Source organism: Heloderma suspectum, chromosome 2 (assembly GCF_057233095.1).
Source record: "Heloderma suspectum isolate Gila_16-S chromosome 2, 16-S_ref, whole genome shotgun sequence".
Classification (NCBI taxonomy): domain Eukaryota; kingdom Metazoa; phylum Chordata; class Lepidosauria; order Squamata; family Helodermatidae; genus Heloderma; species Heloderma suspectum.
The window spans coordinates 56,709,091-56,736,623 of record NC_139459.1 but is presented as its reverse complement, the minus strand read 5'-3'; the positions used below and the strand labels follow the sequence as shown (position 1 = coordinate 56,736,623).

Sequence of the window (27,533 nt, the reverse complement as noted above, 5' to 3'; positions counted from 1 at the left end):
CGTCCACGGAGAGTGAGTCGCAGCACCCTTGGCTCAGTTAATACTTCGGCTCGGAATTGAACGTGGGGCAGCCAATGCGCAGAAATAAGGAAGACTGGGGTAGAGGAGGGTAGAGCGGGCGCTCCACATTCAGCATTGCGTCCCCACCCAGCTTATGGCAGCGCTCGAATCGAACCCCGAAGCGCGGGGTGCGCGTAACTCTTCACGTCTATCTCTACGAGACGTCTCCTCCGTCCTAAGGCATCTCTTGGCGTTCTATCCCAGACAGTGGAGGCTGGCGGCTCCGGTGTCGGTGGGGCCGCGCATGCGCTCTGGGTTTCAGCCAGAACGCTAAAGGAGCGATTTAAGGTGCTGAACCCAACCTGCGAAATAGGTTCAGCACCTTGCATAGCTCCTTCAGAGCTTTGGCTGAAACCCAGAGCGCATGCGCGGCCCCACTGACACCGGAGCCACCAGCCTCCACTGATCCTAGAGTCAAGAAACGCTTTAGTCACCCCTCTCTGAGGCAGCTGAGCTGCGCGCTGATCGTCCATTGAACGTAGCCATGTGCGGGGCAAACAGGAGAGCGACAGGGAGGGAGGAGAACTTAGAGTCTCTCCTTCCCTCACGCTGACGCGGGAGTTGGTCCCACTGAATTCAGCAGGGCTTACTTACACGTAAACATGCCCACTATGGCCCTCTCGGCGCGCGGTGGCGAGTTTATGCCACACCGCATATGGCTGCTCCGGAAGTATAGAGCTACGATGCAGCCCTTTTCTCCCTCTCTCTCTTTGGACGAAGGCGCTGTCTTGCCCGTCTAGGAGAGAAAGGCAGACAAGTGCAGCCCCTGTGCGTGCCGGGAAAATTCTGGCGGCGGCCTTCGCGCAGGGCACGCCGGGACCATGAGGAAAGCTGGCGGCGGCGGCGCCGAGGGAGGAGTTGGGAGCAGCCGTCGTCGTCGTCACAGGGCGTTTGGCCGCTTCCGGGCTGGGTGAGCGCGAGCCGTCCGGGCGGCGGCAACTCGCGCGAAGCCGTCCGGGATGTATCACAGCAGCACGCAGAGGCGGCACTGGACCTTCCGCGGCGAGGAGGAGTTGAGCCGGCGCCGGGCCGACGCCAACCGCAAGTTCCGCTGCAAGGCGGTGGCCAATGGGAAGGTAGGGGCGGGGGCCGCCCAGATGTCAGGCAGGAGCGGCGAGGGCTGCTGGACGCGCTGCCGGGATAAAACCCGACCCCAGGCCGGGCTTGTCTTGCTCACCGGCTCCCCTTCAGAACTCCGCCTGACCTCTGCTCTGCTCTCCTTTAAAGCTGACGTGCCTCTTGTTCGCCCGCCAGGTTCAACCGACGGACCCGTTTCTTCTTGAGCCGCGCGACGAGTTGACAATTTGTAAATACTATGAGAAAAGGTTATTGGACTTCTGCTCTGTGTTCAAGCCAGCAATGCCCAGATCTGTGGTGGTGAGTTCCTTCATCTGGGTTCTCTAACGTTTGTTTAAGAGCAAGTAGTACGCTGGTATTTTTTTCTACTCTTGATACGCGTAGCAACCTTTACTTTCCCCCTTACTTTTTGAAACATACTCCACCTTTTGGGGCAGTCCCTTCTATCCAGAGAGGAATTGCTCTGCTGGATCAGTCCAAACCCCTACCTAGTACAGCCTTCGGTTTGCACAGTAGCTGCCAGATCTGCCTATGGGAAGCCAACAAGCAGGACATGAGTATAAGAGCACCCTCTCGCTCATGGCCCCCAGCAACTGGTGTTGAGAGGTATACTGCCTCTCATCCTGGAGGCAGCGTAGAGCCATCATGACTAGAGCCACTGATAGCCTTATCCTCTGTTAATTTGTCTAATCTACTTTTAAATTCATCTAAGCTGGTGGCCATGACTACATCTTGTGGTAGCGAATTCTACAGTTTAACTATGTCCTGTGTGAAGAAATACTTTTTTTTCTGTCTGGAATCTTTCGCTATTTAGTCATTGGAAGAAATATTATATGAGAGGGAGAAAAACTGCTCTGTATCCACTTTATCCACATAGTACGTCATTTCACATATCTCTGCCATGTTCTCCCTTACCCTTTTACTAAACTAAAAAGCCCCAGACATTTTAACCTGTCCTCATAGGGGAGTTGTTCCAGCCCCTTGATCATCTTGGTTGCCCGTTTTCTGCACTTTCTCCAGCTTTACAATGTCCTTCCTGAGGTGTGGTGACCAGAGCTGTACACAGTATTCCAGGAGTGACTGCACCAGAAGCATTGTGAGACTGGTAGTTTTATTTCCCTTTCTAATTATCTCCACCATGAAATTCCATGAAATTTGCGTTTTTCATAGTAGCCATAGACTGGGTTGACGTTACCCAGCACAAGCCCAAGATACCTTTCCTTGTAAGTCACTGCCAGCTCAGACCACATCAGTATATATGTGGCTAGGATTTTTTTAAAAAACCTCAGTGTGCGTCATGTTACAGTTGTTTATATTGAACTGCATTTGCCATTTTAATGCCCATTCCTGCAGTTTGGAGACATCCTTTTGGAACTCTTTACTGTCCCTTTTTGTTTTAACTAACCTAAGTGATTTGGTATCAACAGCAAACTTGGCCACCTCACTGCTCGCTTCTAGCTCCAAAGGGTTTATGAAAAAGTTAAAAAGCATTGGTCCCAATAAAGACCCTTGGGGGATCTCATTGTGAGAACTATCCATTTATTCTTACTCTCTGCTTTCTGTTCTTTAACCAGTTACTGATCCATCAAAGGATCTCTCTTTTTATCCCAAGACTGCTACATTTGCTCAGGAGTCTTTTGTGAGGAGCTTTGTCAAAAGCATTTTTGAAGTCCAAGCAAATAATGTCTGTTTGTTTCTCCCTTATCCACATGTTTGTTGACACTCTCAAAGAACTCAGAAAGGTTAGTGAGACAGGCTTCACCTTTGCAGAAGCCCTATTCAACAAGAGCTGTTCTTTTATATATTTGATAATTTTATCTTTAACATTTTCCACCTATTTACCTGGAACAAATATTAAGCTAACCAGCCTATAACTTTCTGGTTCCCTTTTTAAAAAAATGATACTAGGTTGGCCATTTCCAGTCCTTTGGGGCAGAAGCCAATGTTAGGGGTACGTTACATATTTTTGTTAGAAGATCAGCAATTTCACATTCGAGTCCTGGAGGAACTCTCAGATTGATACTGTCTTTATCTGGTGAATTGTTTTCAATTTCTCAGTAGGGTCTAGAACTTCATCTCGTCACCACTATTTGCTTCATTTCCTCAGAATCCCTTACTGAAAATGTCAGTTTAGGCATCGGTGTCTGCCCTACATATTCTGCAGTGAATTCTGCAGAGAATTCATTCAACCTCTCTATAATTCCCTTATCTTCCTTTAGTAGACCTTTCCCTTTCATTCAGTAGTCTATTGACCTCTCTAGCTGGTTTCTTCTGTTGTATTTAAAGACTGTTGTATCATTGGTCATAATGTTGCTAGCGTTAGGCTCCTTCAGAATCCTTTTTTGCTTATTATCTGCTCGCATTTCTTTTATGCAACTTTGTGTTCGTTTTTATTCTCATTTGGACAACACTTCCATTTTCTGATGGAAGCCTTTTCTGTAATAGCTTCCTTGGCACTGCTTATTAACCATGCTGATGACCTCTTGGACTTGGTACTACCTTTCCTGACTTGCATTATACACTAACTGGGCTTCTTTTATGGTGATATTTTGGATCGCTGGATGTAAAATCCTTGATTTGAGTTTAGCACCAGCTAATAATTAACAATGTTTATATGTTGTTGTTGTTCAGTCATTAAGTCGTGTCCGACTCTTCATGACCCCATGGACCATAGCACGCCAGGCCTTCCTGTCCTCCGCTCTCTCCTGGAGTGTGTTCAAGTTCATATTCATTGCATCGGTGATGCTATCTAGCCATCTCATCCTCTGCCGTCCCCTTCTCCTTTTCCTTCAATCTTTCCCAGCATCAGGGTCTTTTCCAGGGAGTTTTTTCTTCGCATTAGGTGGCCAAAATATTTGAGCTTCAGCTTCAGTATCTGTCCTTCCAATGAGCGGTCAGGGTTGATTTCCTTTAGGACTGACTGATTGGACCTCCTTGCAGTCCAGGGGACTTGTAGGAGTCTTCTCCAGCACCACAGTTTGAAAGCATCAATTCTTCTGTGCTCAGTCTTCCTTATAGTCCAGCTCTCACAGCCATACATTACTACTGGGAAAACCATAGCTTTGATTATACGAACCTTTGTCGGCAAGGTGATGTCTCTGCTTCTTACTATGCTGTCTAGGTTTGCCATAGCTTTCCTCCCAAGGAGCAAGCGTCTTTTAATTTCATGGCTACAGTCACCGTCTGTGGTGATCTTGGAGCCCAAGAAAATAAAATCTGTCACTGCTTCCATTTCTTCCCCTTCTATATGCCAGGAAGTGATGGGGCCAGATGCCATGATCTTAGTTTTTTTAATGTTGAGTTTCAAACCAGCTTTTGCACTCTCCACTTTCACCCTCAACAAGAGGCTGTTTAGATCCTCTCTGCTTTCTGCCATTAGGGTGGTATCGTCTGTGTATCTGAGGTTGTTGATAGTTCTCCCAGCAGTCTTAATTCCGACCTGTGATTCATCCAAGCCGGCGTTTCTCATGATACTCTGCGTATAAGTTAAATAAGCAGGGCGACAATATACAGCCTTGTCGTACTCCTTTCCCAATTTTGAACCACTTGGTTGTTCCATGTCTGGTTCTTATTGTTGCTTCTTGACCCTCGTACAGGATTCTCAGGAGACGGTTAAGGTAGTCTGGTACTCCCATCTCTTTAAGAATTTGCCACCGTTTGTTATGATCCACACAATCAAAGGCTTTAGCATAGTCAATGAAGCAGAAATAGAAGTTTTTCTGGAATTCTCTTGCCTTCTCCATGATCCAGCGAATGTTGGCGATTTGATCTCTCATTCCTCTGCCTCTTCAAAACCCAGCTTGTACTTCTGGTAGTTCTTGGTTCACATGCTGCTGAAGCCTAGCTTGTAGGATTTTGAGGATCACCTTGCTGGCATGTGAAATGAGCGCAGTTGTACGGTAGTTTGAACACTCTTTGGCATTGCCCTTCTTTGGAATTGGAATGTAAACTGACCTTTTCCAGTCTTGTGGCCACTGTGGAGTGTTCCACATTTGTTGGCATATTGAGTGCAGCACTGTAACAGCATCATCTTTTAGGATTTTAAATAGCTCAGCTGGAAAACTGTCATCTCCGCTAGCTTTGTTGTTACTAATGCTTCCTAAGGCCCACTTGACTTCACTCTCTAGGATGCCAGGCTCAAGTTCAGTGACCGCACTATCATGGCTATCAGGGGCCCTAAGATCTTTCCTGTATAGTTCTTCTGTGTATTCTTGCCACCTCTTCTTAATCTCATCTGCTTCTGTTAGGTCCCTGCCTTCTTTGTCCTTTATCATGCCCGTCTTTGCACAAAACGTTCCCTTGATATCTCTGATTTTCTTGAAAAGATCTCTAGTCTTTCCCATTCTATTGTTTTCCTCAGTTTCTTTGCACTGTTCATTTAAGAAGGCCTTCTTGTCTCTCCTTGCTATTCTCTGGAACTCTGCATTCAGTTGGATATATCTTCCCCTTTCTCCCTTGCTTTTCGCTTCCCTTGTTTCCTCAGCTACTTGTAAAGCCTCCTCAGACAGCCACTTTGCTTTCTTGCATTTCTTTTTCTTCAGGATGGATTGAGTTGCTGCCTCCTGAACAATGTTACGGACCTCCGTCCATAGTTCCTCAGGCACTCTGTCTATCAGGTCTAATCCCTTAAATCTATTCCTCACCTCCACTGTATATTCGTAAGGGATATGATTTAGGTCATACCTGAATGGTTTAGTGGTTTTCCCTATGTTCTTCAATTTAAGCTGAAATTTTGCAAGAAGCAGCTCATGATCTGAGCCACAGTCAGCTCCAGCTCTTGTTTTTTCTGACTGCATAGAGCTTCTCCATCTTTGGCTGCAAAGGACATAATCAATCTGATTTCGATATTGACCATCTGGTGACGTCCATGTGTAGAGTCGCCTCTTGTGCTGTTGGAAAAGAGTGTTTGCTATGATCAGCATGTTCTCTTGGCAAAACTCTATTAGCCTTTGTCCTGCTTCAGTTTGTACGCCAAGGCCATGCTTGCCTGTTATCCTGGTGATTTTTTGACTTCCTACTTTGGCATTCCAATCCCCTATGATGAAGAGGACATCTTTTTTTGGTGTTAGTTCTAGAAGGTGTTGTAGGTCTTCATAGAACCGATCAACCTCAGCTTCTTCGGCCTCAGTGGTTGGGGCATAGACTTGAATTACTGTGATGTTGAATGGTTTGCCTTGGATTTGTACTGAAATCATTCTATCGTTTTTGAGATTGTACCCCAGTACTGCTTTTCCCACCCTTTTGTTGACTATGAGTGCTACTCCATTTCTTCTAAGGGATTCTTGCCCACAGTAGTAGATCTAATGGTCACCTGAATTAAATTCACCCATGCTTGTCCATTGTAGTTCGCTGATTCCCAAGATGTCGATGTTCAGTCTTGCCATCTCATGTTTGACCACCTCCAGCTTACCTTGATTCATTGATCTTACATTCCAGGTTCCTAAACAACATTGTTCTTTATAGCATCGGATTTTCTTTTCACCACCAGACACATCCACAGCTGAGTGTCCTTTTGGCTTTGGCCCAGCCGCTTCACTCTTTCTGGCGCAACTTGGAAATCCCCTCTGTGCTTCCCCAGTAGTATATTGGACACCTTCCGACCTGAGGGGCTCATCTTCCGGCATCATATCTTTTAGCCTTGTGATACGTTCCATGGGGTTTTCTTGGCAAGAATACTGGAGTGGGTTGCCATTTCCTTCTCCAGTGGACCACATTTTGTCAGAACTCTCCACCATGACCTGTCCGTCTCGGGTGGCCCTGCACGGCATAGCTTATGGCTTCACTGAGTTACGCAAGCCCCTTCGCCACAACAAGGCAGTGATCCATGAAGGGGAACATTTATATACATTGATGCAAAAAGGCTTCTGAGCATGTGCAGAATTCCTTTCCTTCACAACTGAAGAACTGTTGTCTGCCTCAAGACATGCACAGTTAAGGGGCAAAGATGAGCACATTAGGGCAGATGTCATTTTCCCCATACAGGGTGAGTTCCACCACGTCCTGTCCTTTAAGTACCAGCATTCTATGCAGCCTGCTGTGGAAACATGCTGCTCTGACCAAGGATAGTGAGCAAACATTACTGAAATCTTGGGAAAAGAGTTTCACTGCCTGTACAAATTCAGTGGGAGATAGGTAGGTGGAGGAATTTCCTGTACACCTAGCCAGGAAGGGCTGGGTACTTCTCAAGGAGAGACCAAAATCCAGTCACCCAGCAAAGAGACATAAAGTATGAGCAGGTCCTCCAAGCCAACAGCAGCAAGTATTCCTAAGTCAGGTCTTTGCCAGCCAAGAAGCTCCCTTGGATTGTCCCAGCAGCATGTCAGCAGGAACAATGGATGCAAGTGCCAGAGCTGGGAAGCAGGGGACCTTAGATTAGATCTTCCACCACTGATGGCTGCTTTCTTGCATCCAGAGTTTTGGTAGTAATATAAAATTCAGAATAGTACTGGAGGACATTGTGGCAAAATATGGTAGGTGTGAGAACAAACATTTTAGCCACAGCAGCAATTAATTCAACCTTCTTCTAGTTTGTAGCATTGCAATGGAGGGGGCCGCTGATAGGGTTTTTGCAACAGAAGCCCAGGAAGTGGGCATTGGAGATGGTAACAGAGGATCAGGAGAGCTAATTCTTGCCATCCTGTTGATCTCCACCAAAGGAGGCCTCAGCTCTTCCAAGATCCAGTGGTGGGCACGATATGGAATTCCATGCCACCAACTCTGGAGAAATGCAAATGTGAAGAATTCTTCACATCTGAGGTCACAAGAAAATATGTGGGCCTTTCCTGCACCTGTCACTTAGGGAACCTTTCTCAGCTGTATGCTATTTTTGAGTCAGAGAAGGGCAGGAACACTGATGGAAATGTGCTGCTTAGAAGCGGGATTCTTTCCACTGTTGCTTTTCAAATTGTCTCTTTTAATAAATAGCATATTGGGTATTTATGGATCTTGGGTAGATTAGCTAGTGTTCCAGTTGGCAGTGGCCCAACTCTTTCCCTCCTTGGGTTTCCCCTTGTCACCTGCTCTTGCAGAAACTTCCCCTTTGGCTGTTTTGAACTCAGTAAACATGCATAGGATTGATCTGCCCATGGCTTAGGTTTCTGTTGAATTGCCTGACATATCCTGTATTTACTTTACCTTTATGTATTGTACATGACAGCAGTGAAGAGCAAGTGCTACCATGTGAATCAACTTTCTGACTTTAGTTTCCTTTTAGGGATCGGCCTGTATGTACTTCAAACGTTTTTACCTCAATAACTCGGTGATGGAGTATCATCCTCGCATAATTATGTGAGTAACTGATACCTTTTGTATCTTAGTTTAAATGTTTGTTGATAATTTGCAAATTTTAAATACTACAAGACACTGAAGATTCAGGACTGATTTTCATTTTAATAGAGGAAAAGTTTCCACTGTTTCTGTTTAGGATTTAGATTAGAGTGTTCTACATATGCCTCCAAAACATACACACGCACACAAACACACACACACACTAACTGGCTTGGAACCAAATGTGTTTTCTGTTTATTTTTAAGGTTAACGTGTGCATTCTTGGCGTGTAAAGTAGATGAATTTAACGTGTCTAGTGCACAGTTTGTTGGTAATCTTCGTGAAAGCCCAGTAGGACAGGAAAAGGCTCTGGAACAGATCTTGGAATATGAATTGTTACTTATTCAGCAACTGAACTTCCATCTTATAGTACACAACCCTTACAGACCATTTGAAGGCTTCTTGATTGATCTGAAGGTAATATATTTTTGTTGCTTAACAAATGCATCTTGAAGTGCAAGAACTATTATTTATTTTATTTCTATACCACCCTGTAGCCAAAGCTCTTTACAAGCTACTGTAAAGTGCTGAAACAAGAATGATACAGAGAACATCGACATTGGTGCTGCTAAGTTAAATTTTCTGAGCTGAAGCACAGTCTGTCAATTCAGTGGTCCCATATTTTGCCTGGCTTTGTACATCTTTTGAAATATGTTCCTTCAGTTAGTTCTCAATGTACATAAAAAGTTACTAAGTGGTGCATATACATTTGAGTGGCAAAATGACAATCAGTGGATTAGTGTGTCTGTCCATCACCCACACAGAATTGTCTGTGCTCCCATTTTGTGGAATAGCTTAGTTGTTTTGATCAGCATGGGAATTACCCATGTAGTCATGCTTGTTTCATGAAGGCATGTTTCTAACACCATCCTTATTGAGGCAGACCAAGAATGAAGCAAGGGTTATGGGTGGTATGGAGAAGAGAAAATTTTTTACTGTAGTTCTCTGCTGTACCTTCCTGCCACCTTCAAAATGACAGGATGCTCTAAGCCAGGGGTGCAGAACTGTTTTGGGGCAGGACCTGGATTGTCCTGCACCCCATGGACCGGATGATGCCTCCTGCCATCACCTCCCCACTTTTTTTCTTTCCTGGTGTTGTGCATGGCAGACATTCTGGCACAAATACTGACTGGCAGCACATGAAAGATAGCGTTTCATTTTTTATTTGTGCTGTAGCCTCATTTTTAAGATTGAGGTAGAAGACTGTAGTTTGACAGCCTTAGGTAAAAATCCTATGGTTCCTGAGAGGGTATCCCAGGGGTCATATGAAACACATGATCTCCCTGTCTGAGGTTGGATTGTGAGCTCTGACCTCATATCCATCCCCAGCCCATGTGGAAAGTTCTGCAGCACTCACCTGCCTGAGGTCAGAGCTCTGACATTGGGAGAGGTGAAAAGGGGATGGATTAGGGAATATGGTATGGGTGAATTGGAGGTGACTTTGGGTCCAGAGTCCTCCCGTTTCCTGAATAAAACCCCCAACATGGAGGAAAAATTATGCCAGCCCTCAGAATGGGAGGGGAATGGTTTGAAAACTGAGACAGAAGGGAAAACTCCACTCCACTCTCACTTCTGCCCTGCCAGCAGGAGCCCAGCAGGGCTTTCAATATCTTGGTCACTCTGACCTTGGAGCATTATGACTAGGGAGGTAGGATTGTCCTGTCTGTTTACTAGATGTTTGGCAACTGTGCCTTGTCAGTTCATTAAGACCTTAGTACTGTATATTCTAGATGATGTTGATGTGGGTTGGAAGGGGCATGGTAGACAGATAAACCTTTTTAGATTTGCTTTTATTCTTCTGCTTGAAGACAAGAAGGTCTGTTAGCATTTTGACCTGCCTCTTTAAAACAAGAATAATATTCATTTGAAGCCTGTCCTGAATAGTGGAAGACACAGGAAAATACAATGTTAAAACATTAACATTTGGATGCTTATTTTCTAGACTCGTTATCCATTGCTTGAGAATCCCGAGACATTGAGGAAGACCGCTGATGACTTTCTTAATCGGGTAGCTTTGACAGATGCTTGCCTTCTCTATACACCTTCTCAGATAGCTCTCACGGCCATCTTGTCCAGTGCATCTAGGGCAGGAATTAATATGGAAAGGTAGATAATGTTCTGAACATTTAAGATACAGCTTTAATGAGTAGTTGTGCTGAGTCTGTACAAGAAAGTAGCCATTTTTGTACAGCTATGGAAGAGTGTATATGTTGTCCTAATGAAACATTGTCATTACATGGATTGAGAGTTGCTTGCATGTTACTGTTCTTCAAGAATAATCCATGTGGATTCCTACATGGGTGGCCAACCTGATCAGTCACTTGCATGCAGCTGTGTGTGGCACTGCTCAGAGAAGAATAATTTCTTATTGCATTCCAGTATTTGACTATCTGAATAACTGCATGTAGGGTTTTTGAAAGTACTAAATCTTTTGTTCCTTCATTTTGTCATATGTCAGAAGCTGCCGGTAAAATGATTACTTCTGCAGCTTTGTAAAATGTCTGTCTTACATTATCAAAATAAGTGAATGTTTCTAGACTACTACTTCATGTCAGAATGCCATTGTTTTGCTTTCGGAAGGTTATGCTTGATTCGTTGAGGGGTGTAGGTTTTTGGAAATGAAAGAAATGGCTGTAGAGAGTTCTAATCATCATTAGTTTAACATTTTTGACATTGGCTTTTGTCTTGTCTTGTTATTTTTTACGGTGTGTGTATATGTGTGTGTAATGTTTTTAAAACACTGTTGAAAAATTCCATCACCTAACATAAAACATTAGCTAAATTTAATTCTCTTTATGGGGTGTATGTTAATTTAAACGTTCTTCATAGCTGTTGTTCATGTCTCTTTTCATCCAAACAGTGGTATTGGGATCTAATTTTCACAATCTTTTGACAGTTACTTGTCAGAAAGTCTAATGCTGAAAGAGAACAAAGCTTCCCTCTCTAAGTTACTGGATGGGATGAAATGTAAGTAAAGATGCTGAGAATGAGGCAGTGTGTATAGATTTATTTTGAAGTGTGCTACATACTACAGAAGGAAACGGGCTTTGCAAAAGACTTGATAGCCATTTGAAAGATTGTAGAGGCTTTACTTTTTGATTTTTCTAAATTATCACTAGGATGCATATTGAAAAAAGTCTTGTACCCTGCTGATGATTAAAGAATCCCTTGGGTGTCATTCCTCTCCCACTACCCCATATAGATGCATAAAAAGACAAGACAACAGAAAGTTGTCTTAGTGCAATGGTATTCCCACCGATAGTAAATTAGCTTCTAAACCTGCAAAATAAGGGTTGTTTTGCTGAGATGTTTTAGTCTCTAAATATGTTTCCAGTACTTCTAGTTAATGGAAATTATAGAAATGATTGGAAAGAGCTAACAAGTCCCCACCCAAGGACAATCTGTACTAGCTCCCAAATAATCCCAGGCAGTGACAGCCACAAGCAGAGAGCAAGTGTATAATGGAGCCTATAGAGGAAATAATTTCCAGTGACTCAAGCCAGTGGCTGTCTGCCTAAAAGAGAGATTCTGTTTTTGGGGGAATTCATATTTCTAAGCCACTTCTCCACTCAGTGGCCTAAAAACACTTAAAATCCAAAATTGGCAGTCAGACAAAATAAGTAAAAATATCAAGTGCAGAGCATCAGCAAAACAACTTCCAGCAGTTAAACAGATGTACAGCAGAAATACAATATCTGTGCTTCTACAGTGTTTCTTCAGTTTACTGCAGCAGAAACTTGTATACTGCTAGTCTGTCTACTGTGGAAATAACTTAAAGCTGCCTTGAAGATATTCCATTTTGACCCAAGGATATAATGTGTCTGTACTGAGTCTTTTCATTTTGTGTGAATATCTGCTGCTAGTGTGCTGAATTTTCACATAATTCAGAAGTTAGTGCTTTGAGTGGGGAGGGGTTAAAGGGTCCGCATGAAATTGCTACTTACAACCTTTTGTGAATATTTTCATACCTGTTCACAGCCACTGAGCTGGTTCTCATGATCAAAGTAAGCCACTATGGCTTATTTAAACCTGGCCAGCCTGGCTTGTTGTAAAGTTATTGGAGGGCTGTTTCCCCCTCCAACAAGCCATGCCACCCAGGTTTGGACGACGTGACGAGCTGTGCCTGGGCGGTGATTATGGAAATTGCTCCCAGCATGCACTGCGACTTAAATAAGCCGTTGTGGCTTAAATAAGTTTTAAAAATGGTGTAACAAATAAACACGTAACAAACAGTGCCCTCCCATTGTCTTCACTCTGTGTTGTGGAGGCAGCGGCGGGGGGAGGGGAAGGAGAGGGAATGTTTTTATGATGCCCAGGCAGTTGGACATCTGCTTACTGTCTTGCTGTATTGACAGTTCCATTGCCTACCAGCCAATGGAGCTGGGTTGGGGCAAGATGTCTGCCCCAATCCAGCTCTAGTCATATACAGTTATGGATCACTAATTGGCACGTAATATGACATATATATCCCCATCCACATTGTCCCAGTGAATTACTGGGTTGGGCCGAGGGAGCATTGGCCTGATTGGCTTGACTGCTCCCACTTTCTAAACAATTTTTCTCTCCAGTACAAAAAAAGGAAGAAAAGAAATCAAAAGGAAATGCATTTTCTGTGTGGCTGGAGGGGATGCTTACTAACACCTGTGACCTCCTCCCCTGCTTCAGCTTGGAGTTATTTCAAATACCTTTAAAGGTGACTTGTCACTATTAGATTAGAACTAGTAGCAGACATCTCTAGCCTACCTGATACTCGTCTCGATATCCTGTTATGCTGAATGATGGGTATGGGGAAAACTTCTCCTTCACTGGGCAATCCCGCCTATGTAGTTCCTTATTTTCTTGCAAATTGCTTATCTTTCAGTGCCTAAGGAACTCCTTGCCACTATTAAATTAGCTATTCACCCCCAGCCAATCAGAACTGAATCTACTTGACCCAGGCCCCATCTATAAAGATTCAAAGCGATCATCTCTCTCTCCCCCTCTTCAGAATTAGTCACCAAGCAGTACTCCTACATAGGCCTCTGACAGTAACAAAGCTAGGCCTCAGGGATACATAACAGCTTCACAGAGGCCCACCAAAGTAAACAGCAACATTTATTTACATGGCATTTCTTCACAATGGTGTGGAGAGCTGTAACCCTTGACCTGGGCTTTAAAGTTATGGTTTCTGAAGCATAAAAGTCTGCTCAAGTAAAGCACAAGTTCACACCAGACTGTTTTAATGAATCCCAGGATTGAGAGGTGCCTGAGTGCTCTCCAGCTCTCTTGTCTATCAGTGCACGGCAACTACTGGTGAGAACAATCTTCTGTCCCTGTTTTGATTGGCACTGGGGGACCATAAAAGTCAGTCCCATACTTAGTGCAGGCTTTCACTTTTCTTGAGTCTGTATGGTGTTAGCCCAATTAATCCTTCTTTCTCTCTCTCCCCCCTGCCCCCCAAGCCCTTGGGACCCACAATAGTTCCACTAGCATAAGTGCCCACCTTATCTCTCATTTATACTAGGGGTGGGCTTAGGAACAGTCCTTGACTGAGAGAGGCTTACAACTGAAATTTATTGAGCCTGCTCTGTTTGTATTTTTAGGAAAACATGTTTATTCTGCAGGGCGTTTTGGGACAAGGCTGAGCATTAGAGAGCTTATTTTTTCCTGACAGTTTTACTCATTTTATGCTCTTTACTGATTTTGATCTGTTCTTACATTTTAGTCTTTTTGTGCTGTGTTTTGTTATGTTTTTAATGCTATAAACCAACCTGAGCGTTTACTAGGGTGCATGTGATGGGATGATTTTCTTTAAAATAAAGTACTAGGAGAATGTTAGAATACATGCCTTAAAATTAAGGAAGAAGCTAATATATAGCTCACTATAGTTTTTGTTTTCTTGTCAGTGGGTAGTGTCCAGTGGACTCCTTTCATTCCCAGAAGGCTTTTTGAGTCAGTGGAGGCTTCTGCTAATGGAACGGGGAGGAAGACTTTGCTTATTCCATCTTCCCTCTGTAGCCTCCTGCATGCACCCAAAATCTACTCTAGAAGTATGGGGGACCCTCTGCAGCACTGCGGCAGGTGGTGTTGGTGTCTGCAGGAGAAAGGGGGAATCGCCAAAAGTCACTCCCACCTTCCATTCACAGAAGCCTTTGCTGGATCAAAGAGCCTTCTATGAATTGAAGGACAACACTGGATAGAACCCAGTGTCTTCTAGATTAAGGGCACTATCCTATGGAGATAGGCAGCCGCCTCCAAACTTGGAGGCGACCGCCTATCCAATGCAGGGCAGGAGAAGCACAGAGGGGATCGTTCCCTCCCTGTTTCTCCTGCCCTGCATTTGCAGCTAGACAGATTATTTGAGCTGTAGAGCTGCGGGAAGCCAGAGCGGGGAAGAGGCTGCAGGATGACATGTAGGATGTGTAGTACCGGCATTTCTGCCTTCCCCGCCCCAGAATGCCCCCCGGAACTCCCCATTTTGGCCGCTCTGTGCTCCTCTTGCGAGTGCAGAGCATGAGGCTGTTCCGCACTGCCTGTGAGGCAGCGTGGAAGGGGGGAAAGGTCGGTTCTCCAGGAACAGAACATAAAGGTCAGTTCCCAGAAAACCACATACCCTATGGCCGTCTAGCCACTGACTAGTGGCCATAGGATTGCGCCCTGGTAAGACCTGAATTTTCAGTGAAGCAAGGAAGATGTTTTAGATGAAAAACAAAATCTGGGCACTGTCTTTGGCACCGTAAGGGAGTAAAAGAGGTTATTTGATATCCTCTCCTTAGCCTCCAACCTGCAGGACCCACAAAAATGCCAAAATAATTGTACTCATTTTTCCACTAAATTGATGCTTACTAGACTGTCCTTGATACTGCTTTTATGCTTGCATCAAAGACAGCAAAGCCTTCAGCTGATTTATATTTTGAAGGCTTGATATGCAAAATGTGCCTTGTCTCTGACAGTTTCCCTGGGACAGTAGTGCTAACTCTGCATTATCCATTAGCCTCAAGGAAATCCAAAAAACATAATGTGAACATCTACTTCAGTGTAGTTCTTCACTTCATACTTACACTATGTCTTGACATTACTTAGAATAAATCCTCTGATATAAGATGACAGCTAAGAGTCTTACAAATGTAATCTTAGCTTCTGTAAAGGGTCGAAGAGTGTTACAATGGCAAGTTTAAGCCAACACTTTGTCTGAAACAATTTGAAAGAAGTTGGAGTACTTCTCAATTGTCCAGTGCTTGCTCTGATAAGAGGACTTACTTTTAATTTGATAGAAAACCTACTATCTGCGCTACACTGGCTTCTTGAGATCTGGACTATGTAGGCTTTTGTCAGATGAAAGGAAATAAGGGCAACCCTTGAAATATGTCTTACCCATTATTAAAAGTAGCTTAAGCCACCTGGTAGAGGAAGGCTCTTTTTGCTCCGTCAGCAGGCCCTTTTCACCACTGCACTGATGTGTATCAAGGCAGAGCGTCCTGCTGAAACAGGGCAGCACACATCAAGGGAGGCATTTCCCCCCACCTTTGCACTAGTAGTCCTGTGTGCTGAGGGCTGTATATAGTATAGCTTGGCTAAGCCATTCCTCAGCTTTACTTGCACCCTGGAGCAATTAAAGTTCTTCAAATTAGATCCCACTTTGCCCAGAATACAGCTTATCTACTGTTGCACCATAAATCCCGCAAGCCATCTCCCTTTTGGCCAGGTCTGTGGAATCAAAACAGGTTGGGTTCCACAAAATGGGTTGGAATGTACAGTGCCACATCTAATCTATAGGGCTTGAGCATAAGGGTGGGAGTGGGACCAGGATACCTGTATTTCTAGAGCTTTCTTGAATCTACTGTTGTGTCTCTGGTAATGAATGTATCTCACAGGGGTTGTAATTATAGTATTTTGCTAAGCTTTTTGTTGCTCCTACCTAGGCATGAAAAATCTGGTTAAAAGATATGAACTACCACATCCAGAAGAGGTTGGTGTCCTAAAGCAGAAGTTAGAGAAATGTCACAGCCCAGAACTTGCTCTTAATACTAATATGTAAGTAGAAATTTAAAGCTGCATGGTAACTGCTTCAATGTTAGCTTGAAATTATGGACAACATATATGAGGACTGTTAAATTACTCTGATGTTTTAAAAGTTTGACTTCTTGGAAATGCTGTGCAAAACCTTAATCTATCAGAGGCTTGAAACCAGGGCCTATTCCAGGTGCTGGTCAGTATTTTACTCTTAGACAAGTATTGGCCTATATGCAAAGAACTGAGCATTGTTCCATGAGTGCTGTTGCAAGAACTCTTGAGTAAGCTAGCAGAAGATGTCTTGCATGATATTGGGGAGGTTGCATTACAGTATGAGGCATGGTGAACAAGAAAGATGTAGGGCATAGCATAAATAGTCTAATGGGCTATTAGGACTTGAGAAGGCGTTTGTGCAGAGTCTTTCACAAACAGAAACTTATGTGGGGTTGAGGTTAGCTTTCTCATGCAACATTTTTTCTGCTAAGTTTGAAACAGCCTTTCTGTGAATGGGAGAGGTTTTATAGTAGCAGAAGGGTATCTTTGGATTTAGGTTATTATCTGTACATGAAAAACCAGCTTTAAGAAAGACTTTCCAGAGAGGTAGCCATGTTAGTCTGAGACAAAACCCAAATGTTGTGGCATCTTAAGAATATTAACAAATTTGTATGGCATAAGCTTTTGTAGACTGGAGTCCACTTCATCAGATGCATGAAGTCTTAATCCTTACTTGCAGGTGTATATGTACACATGGGTGCAGCGGTAGGGTGGGGGTGAGGGAATGTAAACAGTAGCTGAGATGGAAATGCTAAAAACGTATAATCTTTTATAATTACCTCAAAGGTTAAATGTATGCGGTTTGCTTACTTTGCATGCATATAACATTTAATGTAATTACCACAAACTGGTATATATAGCATTTGATTTCTATCTGACCAGTTTAAATTGCACCCCCCTCCCTTACTCGTGTGTGTATATGCCTTCCAACTGAGGATAACATTTCATTCATCTCATGAAGTGGACTCTAGTTCACAAAGGTTTATGCCCAATACATTTATTCATCTTTTAAAGTTGCCACGAGACTCTTGTTTTGATAGAAAGTATTTTCATTTATCAAGTACTTTAAGGGCCTCTGGTCTTGCATTCAAACAGGCAGTTCATGTCAGATGCCAGTGAAATCCTTGTTGCGTTGTTAGATTCTGTTACAATTTCCTTTAATATAAATGATGAAGGGAACTGAAGAAAAATCATTCGAGCTGGGACATGCTATCTGACTTTTTTGTGTTACGGACATGGTTTTAGAAAGAAGAGGAAAGGCTATGAAGATGATGAATACATTGCAAAGAAATTCAAAATGGAGGAGGTTAGTAGATTTGTACATACTTGATTTAAAGGGCTGTCACCCAATTAAAGAAATCTTAATTGAACTCATTGAATTGAGTTGAATCTTGATTAAATTTGCATATAAAATAATATTTCTAAACCAAAAAAAGCACACCATACTACTTTTTAGATGATTCATGCATGTGTCACAGCAGGCATGGTATTTGAAGTCACATTTCTCCCTTCTCTTTTAGAATAGGGAATGCCAGTTAATTAAGGGCTTCTTTTTAGTTTGCAAAAATGGTTTAAAAATAGATTAATAGATTGACTAAACAATGCAGCCCTACCTTTTGCCCCTTTTGTGATGGCCCAATCTCTGACCATCTGTGCTGATTGCCGTGACTCATAAGAACTGGAGCAATGGTTGAACTGGAATTCATAGGCAACCTTTGATGCCTTTTGCTAGTATTTTCCCCTGGCCCCTGCAGAGCACTGTACTGCACTGCACTGCTGTGTAAGGATAAAGGGCAGGGTCACCTTGCAGCCTGTTTGCATGGCATGTTGTGCAACTTCTTTGGTTCACAGGCATCATAGAGCCTGATGCAGACGTGTCACTAACCAACTCAGACCTTCTGGTTACGCAGCGGATTGAGGTTTCGCGTAATTTGTGATTTACATTGCCCTACTGCAGGCACAGGATATAAACAGGATTCAGCTCTTTAAAAAAAAGTTTACCAAACATTCACATCACCTGTTTATATGATATGCAGCAGAATGTTTTTGGAGTCAGCTGAGAATCCTAAACTGGGATATTTCTTTTTAGAGCATAAAACCTTATGTTTGTGGCTTAAATCCAAGTCTCAGTGCAAGAAATTACTTTAATCTTTAAGCATAATAACAAGGGCAAATGTTGAAGCCAAAACTCTTTTAATTGTTACATAAATCCTATGAAATATTTGTACTTTGGCACTGGTTATATCTCCCATCACCCAAACTTAGTATAGGGATGAGATGTGCAAAAAATTGTAACACGTTAAAGGGTTTGAGGCAAAGCAAAACATGAGCTAGTCTAAACAGTCAGGATGCTGTTACATTTCTGTTAACATACCCACATCCACCTTTTGAAGAAAAAGCATTTGCAGTACGAAAACATGAAGCTGCAGCTGCCTTATACTGAATAGTTCCATTGGTCCATTCCAAATAGAGGTAGTTTTCTGTGTTCCCAAGTGGAGTACCTTCCAAGTCCTCCCTGATCTTTTAACTGAAGATGCCTTGAACTGAACTTAGTTGGAACCATATGCCTATACAATGGCTCCTCCCCATTTACTTTATACAGTATTGAAGCGCCCTTCTTTGCATTTTTCTAGTTATACCTTAATTGAAATTATGAATAACATAGAAATGATGTCATGTATAGAACTTTTTTAAAAACATTATCCAATTGGGAAGTTTGGATACTTAAGTCTAGAGCAATGTGTGTTAAACCTGGTATAATTTACTCCCTTCCTTTTTCTAGTGTGTTGCTCATCCCTGTTCCAATAAACCCGTCTACTATATAAATTCTATTTATACAGGAAAAAGAATCTTGTAGTGTTAAATAATTGGATAAAAGAATACTGTGTTTGTGTTGTGGTAGTCTGGGTCTGTTTCTTTTGCTGCTTAACTTGTTTTCTTTCCCCTCTATTTTAGGATGAATGGACAGATGATGATTTCATAGACTGACTATGACTACCTACACAGATGAAATTCTGAGTAGTTAAATGTAATGTAGAGCCTGAGAACATGTTACACAGCTCCCTCCTTGCAGAAAAATAAGATATATTGCTAGTGTAATAAATATTTTACACAGTGACTAGAATACTTGAAATGATTTAAACAGCATTGTTACAAGTGGGGAACATTCTACTACTGGTCAAGAACCATGACTGCTCATTCTTTTGTGAAAACAAGCAAACTGCATTTCTAGTTCATATTTTTGCAAAAATAAGCTTGACAGTCATAGAATCAGAGTTGGAAGATGCCTTGTAGGCTAACTAGTACAACCCCCTGCTTGACACAGGAAATGTGGGTAATGTTTAATGAAATCTTCAGACATCACCATGCACTTTCCATCTGGTGTGTGTATGTGTGCATGTGCTAAGCAAGATTTCTAAGGGGCCATGAGTTGCAGTGTCCTACATAGCTTCTTATCCCTATGCATACCCAGTAGCATCAGAGTTATGCAAAAGAAGCAGATGTAAGCAAATATGTTGCATTTAGGACATATGAACCCTGAATCTGTTTCCTCTAACAGAGCACTTGTTACATAATAAATGTGGGAGGTTGTGTGTAGTATCAAGCAAGAATAGAGCAAACGACTGCTGCACATATTTACATAGATTTCAGGTAGTTCACATTTTACCATAACTAAAGGAGGTGGGGGGGGGGGGGCCTGAAATGAGATGATTTGAAGTAAAAACAACCTGAAGTGGAAATACTCCATGTCTAACAGATACACTTTATCCAGTTATATTGTTTAGAGATGCAGATTTTATAAACATGCCTCATCTGTTTGGAATCAGCTAAGCCAAATATTTGGTTCTAATAGCCATTAATGTCTTGAGTTTACCATTGAGTAAAGGCAAGATAGATGTACATCTTTATAGTCATGTTTATTATTGTGATTACTAAGTCAGGATCGGTCAGCATCCTAGTACTGCTTTTTATCAGGTACGCTGCCAAAGACAGAACCATCACAGTACCAGTAAGAGTAGATTTCAAAGGAATTATTTTCATGCTTTGTGCAATATGGCTTGCAATTGAGTAAGAAAGTCCCATTTGTTCATAATCCTAGCCTGTATGTAGAACCAGTAACCTGGCCAGAGTTGTTTCTGATGATTGGGGAAGAAGGATTCCCTTCTAAATGACCCCCTTGAACTTAGAAGGGGTATCTTGGCCTGTTTTTCAGACTGCTGGAAATCCTTACTTGTAGGAGGGAGTTGAGGGCAATGATCATGTTCTAGCCAGTGGAAATAATTGGACACATCCTTAATTAGTCTGAGGGCAGCATATTCTGGTTTTCATCAGCAACCATCCACCCCCAGCTGCTACAGGGGAAAAGGTGACACAGCAAGGCCCCATCTAATGCTTGTCCTCCACTTCTGGGACTCTCCTACAATGGCCACTTTACCTGGCCATTATGTAAGAGTTCATACCTAAAATTCTGGACCCATTTCAGAGGCAAATAACTTTTGTTCATAGAAAGCAAGAGCTAATCCTAACCCAGTTCCCCAGCATTGTAAGTTATTATGGGCTTCTCAAAATGGATGTTCGCCGAGTTCATGTAGGCCAAAAATCCAAAATGTACAGTTGAGCAATATCTTTATTGGAACCAACCAAATGCCACAAAAGATTGTGCAAACTTTCAAGTTTCCAGAAGTTGTCAGCCTAGGTGGTAAAAACAATAACCAGGGAATAGGGGAAGAATAGAAAAGTCCAGCAGCTAGGCTAGATGTTGCAGCAATGAGGTCTGCAATTTAGACAGTCTCAACATGGGAATTACAGATTGAATGAATAAGTCAGTGGTAGGTGTTGCAGATATGAAGTTACACCAAACATTCTGGGACAAAGCAGCAATGGCTGACACCCTATTTCTGAAAACAAGGGCTAGCTGCAACTCAGATATGTCTTGCTCTGGGCAAAACAGACAGGTTCCTGGGTAAAGCGAAACATGAGGGTCTTTATATTAGCAAAGCCAGGATTAATTTTAGGTGGTCTACTAGGTAAATAGTAAAGTGAAGCCAAACTGCGTATTATTACCTAGTGGTTGGATGGAATGGAACTATCAGAACATGAAGTCCCTTCAGGCGTTAGAAAATAATCTTCCCCTGGTGGTAGGTTCTGTGCTGTGGCAGGTCAGGGTAAGGTGTTTCTAGCCTCAGTGGTGCAATGGATCACAACATACATTGCTTAGGCCAACACAATGGCTGGCCAGATACACTCCCTGTAGGAGGTCATTATCTATGGCATGCCAGGCTAGAAGATAGAGTGAAAGTAATTTAAAAGGTGGCCACCTGGTCATCCCTGCATCCCTTTAAGGTACTGGAGACTTGATACTTGAAAGGCAGCCTTCAGTAGAAGTGAACTCCAGGGGGTAGCTAAGAAGTTGCTATGTGGTCATAGGAATAGAGGAAGCTGCCTTAGTCAGACTGTAGGTTCATCTAGCTTAGTATTGTCCAGACTGGCACTGGTTCTGCAGGGTTTCAGGCAAGGGTCTTTCCAGCCCTCCCTGGGAATGCCAGGGATTGAACCTGAGACCTTCTGCATGCAAAACATGTGTTCTACCACTGAGCTACTGGCCTTCTCAGCTAGTGGTATTTCACTACTGTATCCAACTGGTTCAACCACTGAAGAGGAGTAACTAGTCTGGGAAGGAAGTGTGTGTGAAAGAAAAAGAATCCCAGTGCAGCCTCCTCCAAAAATGCTACCTCCTATTGGCCATACACAGAATACCTAGAAAAGGAGGAGAATTTGGAGGTTAAGATAAACCCTTCTCCAGTCCTTACCTACAGATGCACTGCATGTTTGTTAATAACTGAGTTTGAGTCATTACACAGAAACAACAATCATATGTATGCTATAAAAGTGTTTAATGAATGCATGCATGCCTGATACAATAATCAATAAATTTACTGAATTCAAATTATTTACTATTGTAAACATTTTACAAAAAGCTTTGTGATTTATCTGGATATACAGTCCTTGATGGAAAAATTATTCAAAACAATAAGTGGCACATAAAAAACAAAGCTGACAAAACCCAGTCTGCATATTCTTTCAGTACAACTCTAAACAAGAGGAATAGAATGGTATAAAAAGTGTACAGCAAAGGTTTCTTATCAAAGTCTGGAAGCTGTAAATAGAAATTAAAGTGGTTGAACAGTCCTAGTACAGTTGCTGTAACCAGTCAAATTACAGTAAGAAGTGATTTCTCTCCAGTTATACTTTGCTGTCAAAACATTTCCTTGGCAGTTCACTATACTTTTTCCAAAAGATAGCAAGACGTTGGCAACTGGAAGTGTTGAAATAGATTTAAAGTTCAAAGACACAGTCACAGCATTTTCTTTGTGGAAGGTGATCTGTACACCAAGGCTCAGAGGTTGTGAAAATTGGTTCCAAGTGGAAGAAAGTGCAAGTGTCCTGCACAGATAGCTTAAAGCTGCTGGTACGATCAGTCACCAACATATTCTTTGTTTTATTTTGCATAGTTCACACATCACTGGAAATGTGAAACGTGTGTGCTATTTTTGGCAAGAGCAAGGAGGAAGTGTTATTGGTGAAAGTTGCGTTGGATCATACAGAAAGCTGCTACCTGATGTTGTTAGACACTGAATACTGATTTTGCTTTTGCTGAAGCAGTTCTGTAATTGCCAGCAGCTTCTTTAGCACATGCTGTTAAAAAAAGAAGTAGATAATCAGGGCAATACCAACACTTTTCTATATATAAGTTAAAATAACTGCAGTAGTCTTGATTCCCAGCTTTTCTTGAAGCTTTAAGGGATCAAATCAGTGTATTTGCTTTACATCTTTTAAAATGCTTTTGAATTGTGGAAAGGGCTACAGAAAGGATGTAAGAGACATCTAGCCTAACTACATATTGTGTGTCTTGCTCTTCCTCCCGTCGCCCCCAGGGCCACCTGCTGTTCAAGGGTCTTCCAAGCCTTCAGTGCAGATTTTCAGGGGAGAGGGGGAATTGGTGAAATTTTCCTCTTCCCTCTTCCACCTACAGGAGCATCCAGTAGGGGAGTTCCACTCTGGGCAAGTCTGGATCCAACGCACTGACTACAACATGCTTTTCCAGTATGCTATTTACCAGTAGTTCTTACATGTCTGCCTTGTTTAAATCTTCACCTCATACTGTCTACATCCAACTATAATGTTGCTTTCATTTGCAAAATAGCTTCTTAAATATTTAAAGAGAAATATTAAGTCTAAAAATATGGAAGTTAAGAATTCCAAGTCCAAAATGTACATTCAGTTTATCCACACTAACTTGTGAATATAACTACTTATAAAGCATAGTCTAAGGTAAATAAAATCCCTTCCAAAGCTGGATAAATAATGAGTCAGGATAACATGGATTGGCAACCCATAAAAGTTGAGGAGCAAATTTTCATTAGCTAGATCTAAAACTTCTGCAATTAAATGATATAGACCCAAACCAAAATGATGACTCAGAAGCAACAAATTTACCTTTCAGAGGTCACACAAGTAGAGTTTACTTTGCCTGTCACCTAGCACCTCCATCATATACCTACGTACATAAATTTTAAGTGTCCGCTATCAGTGCTTAACACTATTAAAGAAAAGCCAGCTTTCTAGGACAGGTCTTACCTGCATTGCCCCTCGCTCATTACTGAGTGTTCGAAGCTCATCTGAATGTGCCACACAGATCTCATGGAGGGCTGCTAGATCACGTGACAAGTCAGTTCTAGAGGGCTCTGTAGTTTCTGGAAGTTCAGGCACATTCTTAAACAAAAAGTATAACGATTAGAACCACCTTTCATAAAACCATACAAAAGAAATAATGCAACTTTTTTTTTTTTTTTTTACCAGCTACAGCTACTTCCTACCATAATTTGCAGTGTCAGCCCATAGAGAGAATGAGTGCAGCCACTGACACCCTTTTCCCACAGGAAATGTAAGGTATAAATGGCAGATTGAATGGTTGTTTTGCATACATAAGCAGTATAACTGAACTTCAAAATGACAATTGTGGTTGTGGGAGGAAGAGAGTTCAGCAAGTGGCTGATATGTAGTGTTGCATATTAGAGATCACACAGGAGTAACCTCTTCACATTGTGCCGTACCTGCAATCAGAATGAATATTCTATTTTTTTCAGCACATGTGAGTTCAACTGGGAGTCTAACCTACATCAGTGACAGTAAGCATGGAACCAATGGCATAGCAATTAGATCAATCTTTCTTGTTTATGTGCTTTGGAAGGAGTTTTTATCTGAACAACAAGAACAGTGCAGCTAAAGAGCAGAGAAGGAGGTGGAATATCCAGAAATAGCAAAGACAGGGATAAGCAGACAGCAGAACCACATGAATCACTGGATGGGACCACTACGTGATTAAACTATTCTATTAAAATTAGCATAAAGTTATCAAAATAAAGCCACACAAAGAAAAGCTGTTCTTTGAAACATTGCTTACACTGAAGAATAAGTAGGACAGCTGTGGCTCGGAAAGACAACAACCAATACGTATTGGTTCTGGAGAGAACTACAAAAGCTCTCTCAATTTTTTTTTGTGATTTCATAAGTGGAAAACTAAAGTATATATTTACAAAACTAAGACAAATGTTAGAAAACTATTCTTACCCCAAGTTCATCTAAAAACATGATCATCCGGTGTTTGTTACTCTTGATAAAAGGATTTACGCCTTCCATATAGGGCTCCTAAAATTAAAGTTACTGAGTTGATATTACTGTATTCATCCTACATGCATCTACTGAAGCATGTGATGGCTTCTGGATTTTGATGCGTACATTAAGTGCCAGAGCTGCTTATACTATTTTGTTATTAAGGTATTGTTACATCCCTTTCCCACTGTGCTCATACTAAAACACAAATATCAACATTTAAAAAAAATTAAGAGGATCACATAAGAAAGATTCCACCAAAAATTAAATCCTCACCTAAAGGCTTGGTGAACCATGAATGTCTTACAGCTATTCTAAAATGACAACAGCGCTGATATCTTCCTAACCTCTTCTGAGAAGAAGTTCCAAAGATTTGAGGCTACTGCTAAAATAGCCCAATCCTGGCACTGCCATTCAAACCTGTCTGTCATGTAACAGGAACAGACAGCCAGGCCAACTGACTAGATCTCAAATGGAGAGGGTTCATATGGGGAGTGGCAATCCTTAAAGCAGGAAGGTTCCAGACTGTGCAAAGGTTTAAAGGCTAAAACCAGCACTATGAATTTGGCATGGAAGCAAATTGCACAAGTGTAGCTGCACAAAACGAGTTTAGAGTGTGCCTGCAGCCAAGTACATGTAACGAGGCATGAACTGGCATTCTGAATTAGTTGAAGCTACTAAGTCATTTTCAAGGGAAGCTTCACACGTAACATATTGCAATGATCAAGCATGGAAGTAGCGGAATCATACTTTTATCTATTTGGTTTTTATTCTTTTATTTTTTTAATTCCAGAACAGCTGTTTACTAAAAACCTAAGTTTTTTGAAATTCACGTCAGGTGTCAGTTACTATTTCAAAGTATGACCACTGATCTATTGTACAGATATTATTGTACCACAGTAGCTATGTTACTTGTTCTCTCTGGTGGTTGTGGCTCTTCTCCAGTCAGTCAGGAAGAACACCAACTATTTCTAGAAAGCACAAGGACAGCAGCTGGTACTTAAACTGTGATAGATTCTCTAACTCTTTCTGCCAGGAATGGCGGTAAGGTCAATAGCTCAAAACTATTGCCAGCTATTGTCTGTCCTGGCATGATTACCACTGAGGGAGCAGAAGTTGCCTCATATCTGGCCCAGTAGCATCTGCTCCAACTGGCACTGATTCTACAGGATCTAAGATTGAGCTCTTTACTACTTGACTACCTAAAATCCTTTTTATTGGTGATGCCAAGGACTTAAGTTGGGAACCTTTGCATGCAAGGCATATGCTTTACTACTGACGTATGGCAACTCCTCTTATTTCAGAGGCCAGCATAGGGGGCAGGGACTGGATTACGAATGATCCCTCCATGAGAGCGTAACATGCAAATTAGCCCAACTTCTCACGTTTTAAAGATTCATATTTACCTTAGCTCCAAACTCAACAAGATTTGCCAAATTCTGCACAGACTTGGCGACCAGCGTCAGTGTTCTCGCAGCAGTAGGAGACGGAGAATCTGAAATAAACAGTTTGGTTGATAACCAGCATAGGTAGCAAGCCAACCTAGTCCAGAGTAGATACGTAAGCAGTGAGATTGTGAACCGGGCCACTAGGAAACATACAATGAACTTATAGCAGCATCCCCTTCCCTTTGAAGAGTTAGAGTAAAACAGTCCTCTTAAACATTAAAGAGGCACAAGTGTACAGTGAACCAACTAACTAGTGGCTACTCAATCAGTTCTAACCCCAAAGTCAGATAACGGCAATGCGCTCTACGTGGGGCTGCCTTTGAAGACTGTTCAGAAGCTGCAGGTCTGAACATATAACACTGATTCTGGCCTGCTTGCACTTGCTGCCTGTATGTTTCTCAGCCTGATTCTAGGTGCTGGTTTTGACCTATAAAGCCTTATATGGCTCAAGAGCATAATACTTAAATAGAGCGCCTCTCCTGGCATGAACCTACCTGTACACTATTCTCATCATGTAAGGCCCTCCTCTAGGTGGCTCTTCTGAGGGAGGCTCAGAAGCTGGCAACAAAGGAGAGAGCCTTCTCAGTGGTGGCCTCCTGATTTGGAATGAACTCCCCAGTGAGCCCTGCCTGGTTCCAATATTGTTATCGTTTTGGTGCCATGTTAGGACCTTCCTCTGCTCTCAGGCAATTGGCAGCATACAAAAAGGTTTTTAATCTGAGCATGGGATTTCTTATTGTTGATTGATAAAATTGTGTGTATGTGTTGTCTGTTTATATGTTGCATGTAAACTGTTTTTATGTTACGTGCAATGTTCTCTTTAAGGCTTTTAATCTCTGTAAACCACGCAGTAGAGCTTTGGCTATTGGGCTGTATAGAAATGTAGTAAATGAAATGCAAACT

At 42.2% G+C, this 27,533-nt stretch overlaps 2 protein-coding genes across 7 annotated transcripts in view; one reads left to right on the top strand and one right to left on the bottom strand.

Moving 5' to 3' along the window:
- Nucleotides 1-957: 957 nt before the first annotated feature.
- Nucleotides 958-27,533, top strand: CCNH (cyclin H). 4 transcript variants are annotated; one of them, XR_014787649.1, is made up of 12 exons: nucleotides 958-1,136; nucleotides 1,315-1,437; nucleotides 8,351-8,424; nucleotides 8,670-8,880; nucleotides 10,406-10,569; nucleotides 11,360-11,430; nucleotides 16,365-16,476; nucleotides 17,755-17,815; nucleotides 19,465-19,537; nucleotides 23,543-23,613; nucleotides 24,370-24,459; nucleotides 24,657-27,533. XR_014787649.1 is itself a non-coding variant. In XM_084833616.1 (10 exons), exons 1-9 carry the CDS (start codon nucleotides 1,020-1,022, stop codon nucleotides 19,495-19,497), a joined length of 966 nt encoding a protein of 321 aa, XP_084689742.1. In that variant the 5' UTR covers nucleotides 958-1,019; the 3' UTR covers nucleotides 19,498-19,537; nucleotides 24,370-24,436. The 4 variants fall into 4 exon arrangements, 3 of the variants coding, with proteins under 3 accessions (XP_084689742.1, XP_084689741.1, XP_084689740.1); XM_084833616.1 differs by lacking the exons at nucleotides 23,543-23,613; nucleotides 24,657-27,533 and having other exon boundaries at nucleotides 24,370-24,436; XM_084833615.1 differs by lacking the exons at nucleotides 23,543-23,613; nucleotides 24,370-24,459; nucleotides 24,657-27,533 and adding an exon at nucleotides 23,445-23,503.
- Nucleotides 21,533-27,533, bottom strand: part of RASA1 (RAS p21 protein activator 1) — a 68,391-nt gene continuing 62,390 nt past the window's right edge. For 2 of the 3 annotated variants that reach the window (XM_084833611.1, XM_084833613.1), the window contains 4 exons: nucleotides 26,589-26,677; nucleotides 25,141-25,218; nucleotides 24,148-24,282; nucleotides 21,533-23,205 (listed from right to left, as the gene is read on the bottom strand). In XM_084833611.1, the coding sequence (XP_084689737.1) occupies nucleotides 23,122-23,205; nucleotides 24,148-24,282; nucleotides 25,141-25,218; nucleotides 26,589-26,677 (386 nt within the window). In that variant the 3' untranslated portion in view covers nucleotides 21,533-23,121. The remainder of the gene's footprint in view (nucleotides 23,206-24,147; nucleotides 24,283-25,140; nucleotides 25,219-26,588; nucleotides 26,678-27,533) is intronic. The other variant, XM_084833612.1, reaches the window with a different exon arrangement.

Bases quoted from the DNA above. Each gene is read 5' to 3' on its own strand.
- CCNH (XM_084833616.1), top strand. From the start codon at position 1,020: ATGTATCACAGCAGCACGCAGAGGCGGCACTGGACCTTCCGCGGCGAG. The intron at 1,438-8,350 runs GTGAGTTCCTTC...GTTTCCTTTTAG, and splicing joins CAATGCCCAGATCTGTGGTG to GGATCGGCCTGTATGTACTT. The intron at 17,816-19,464 runs GTTAGTAGATTT...CCTCTATTTTAG, and splicing joins AGAAATTCAAAATGGAGGAG to GATGAATGGACAGATGATGA.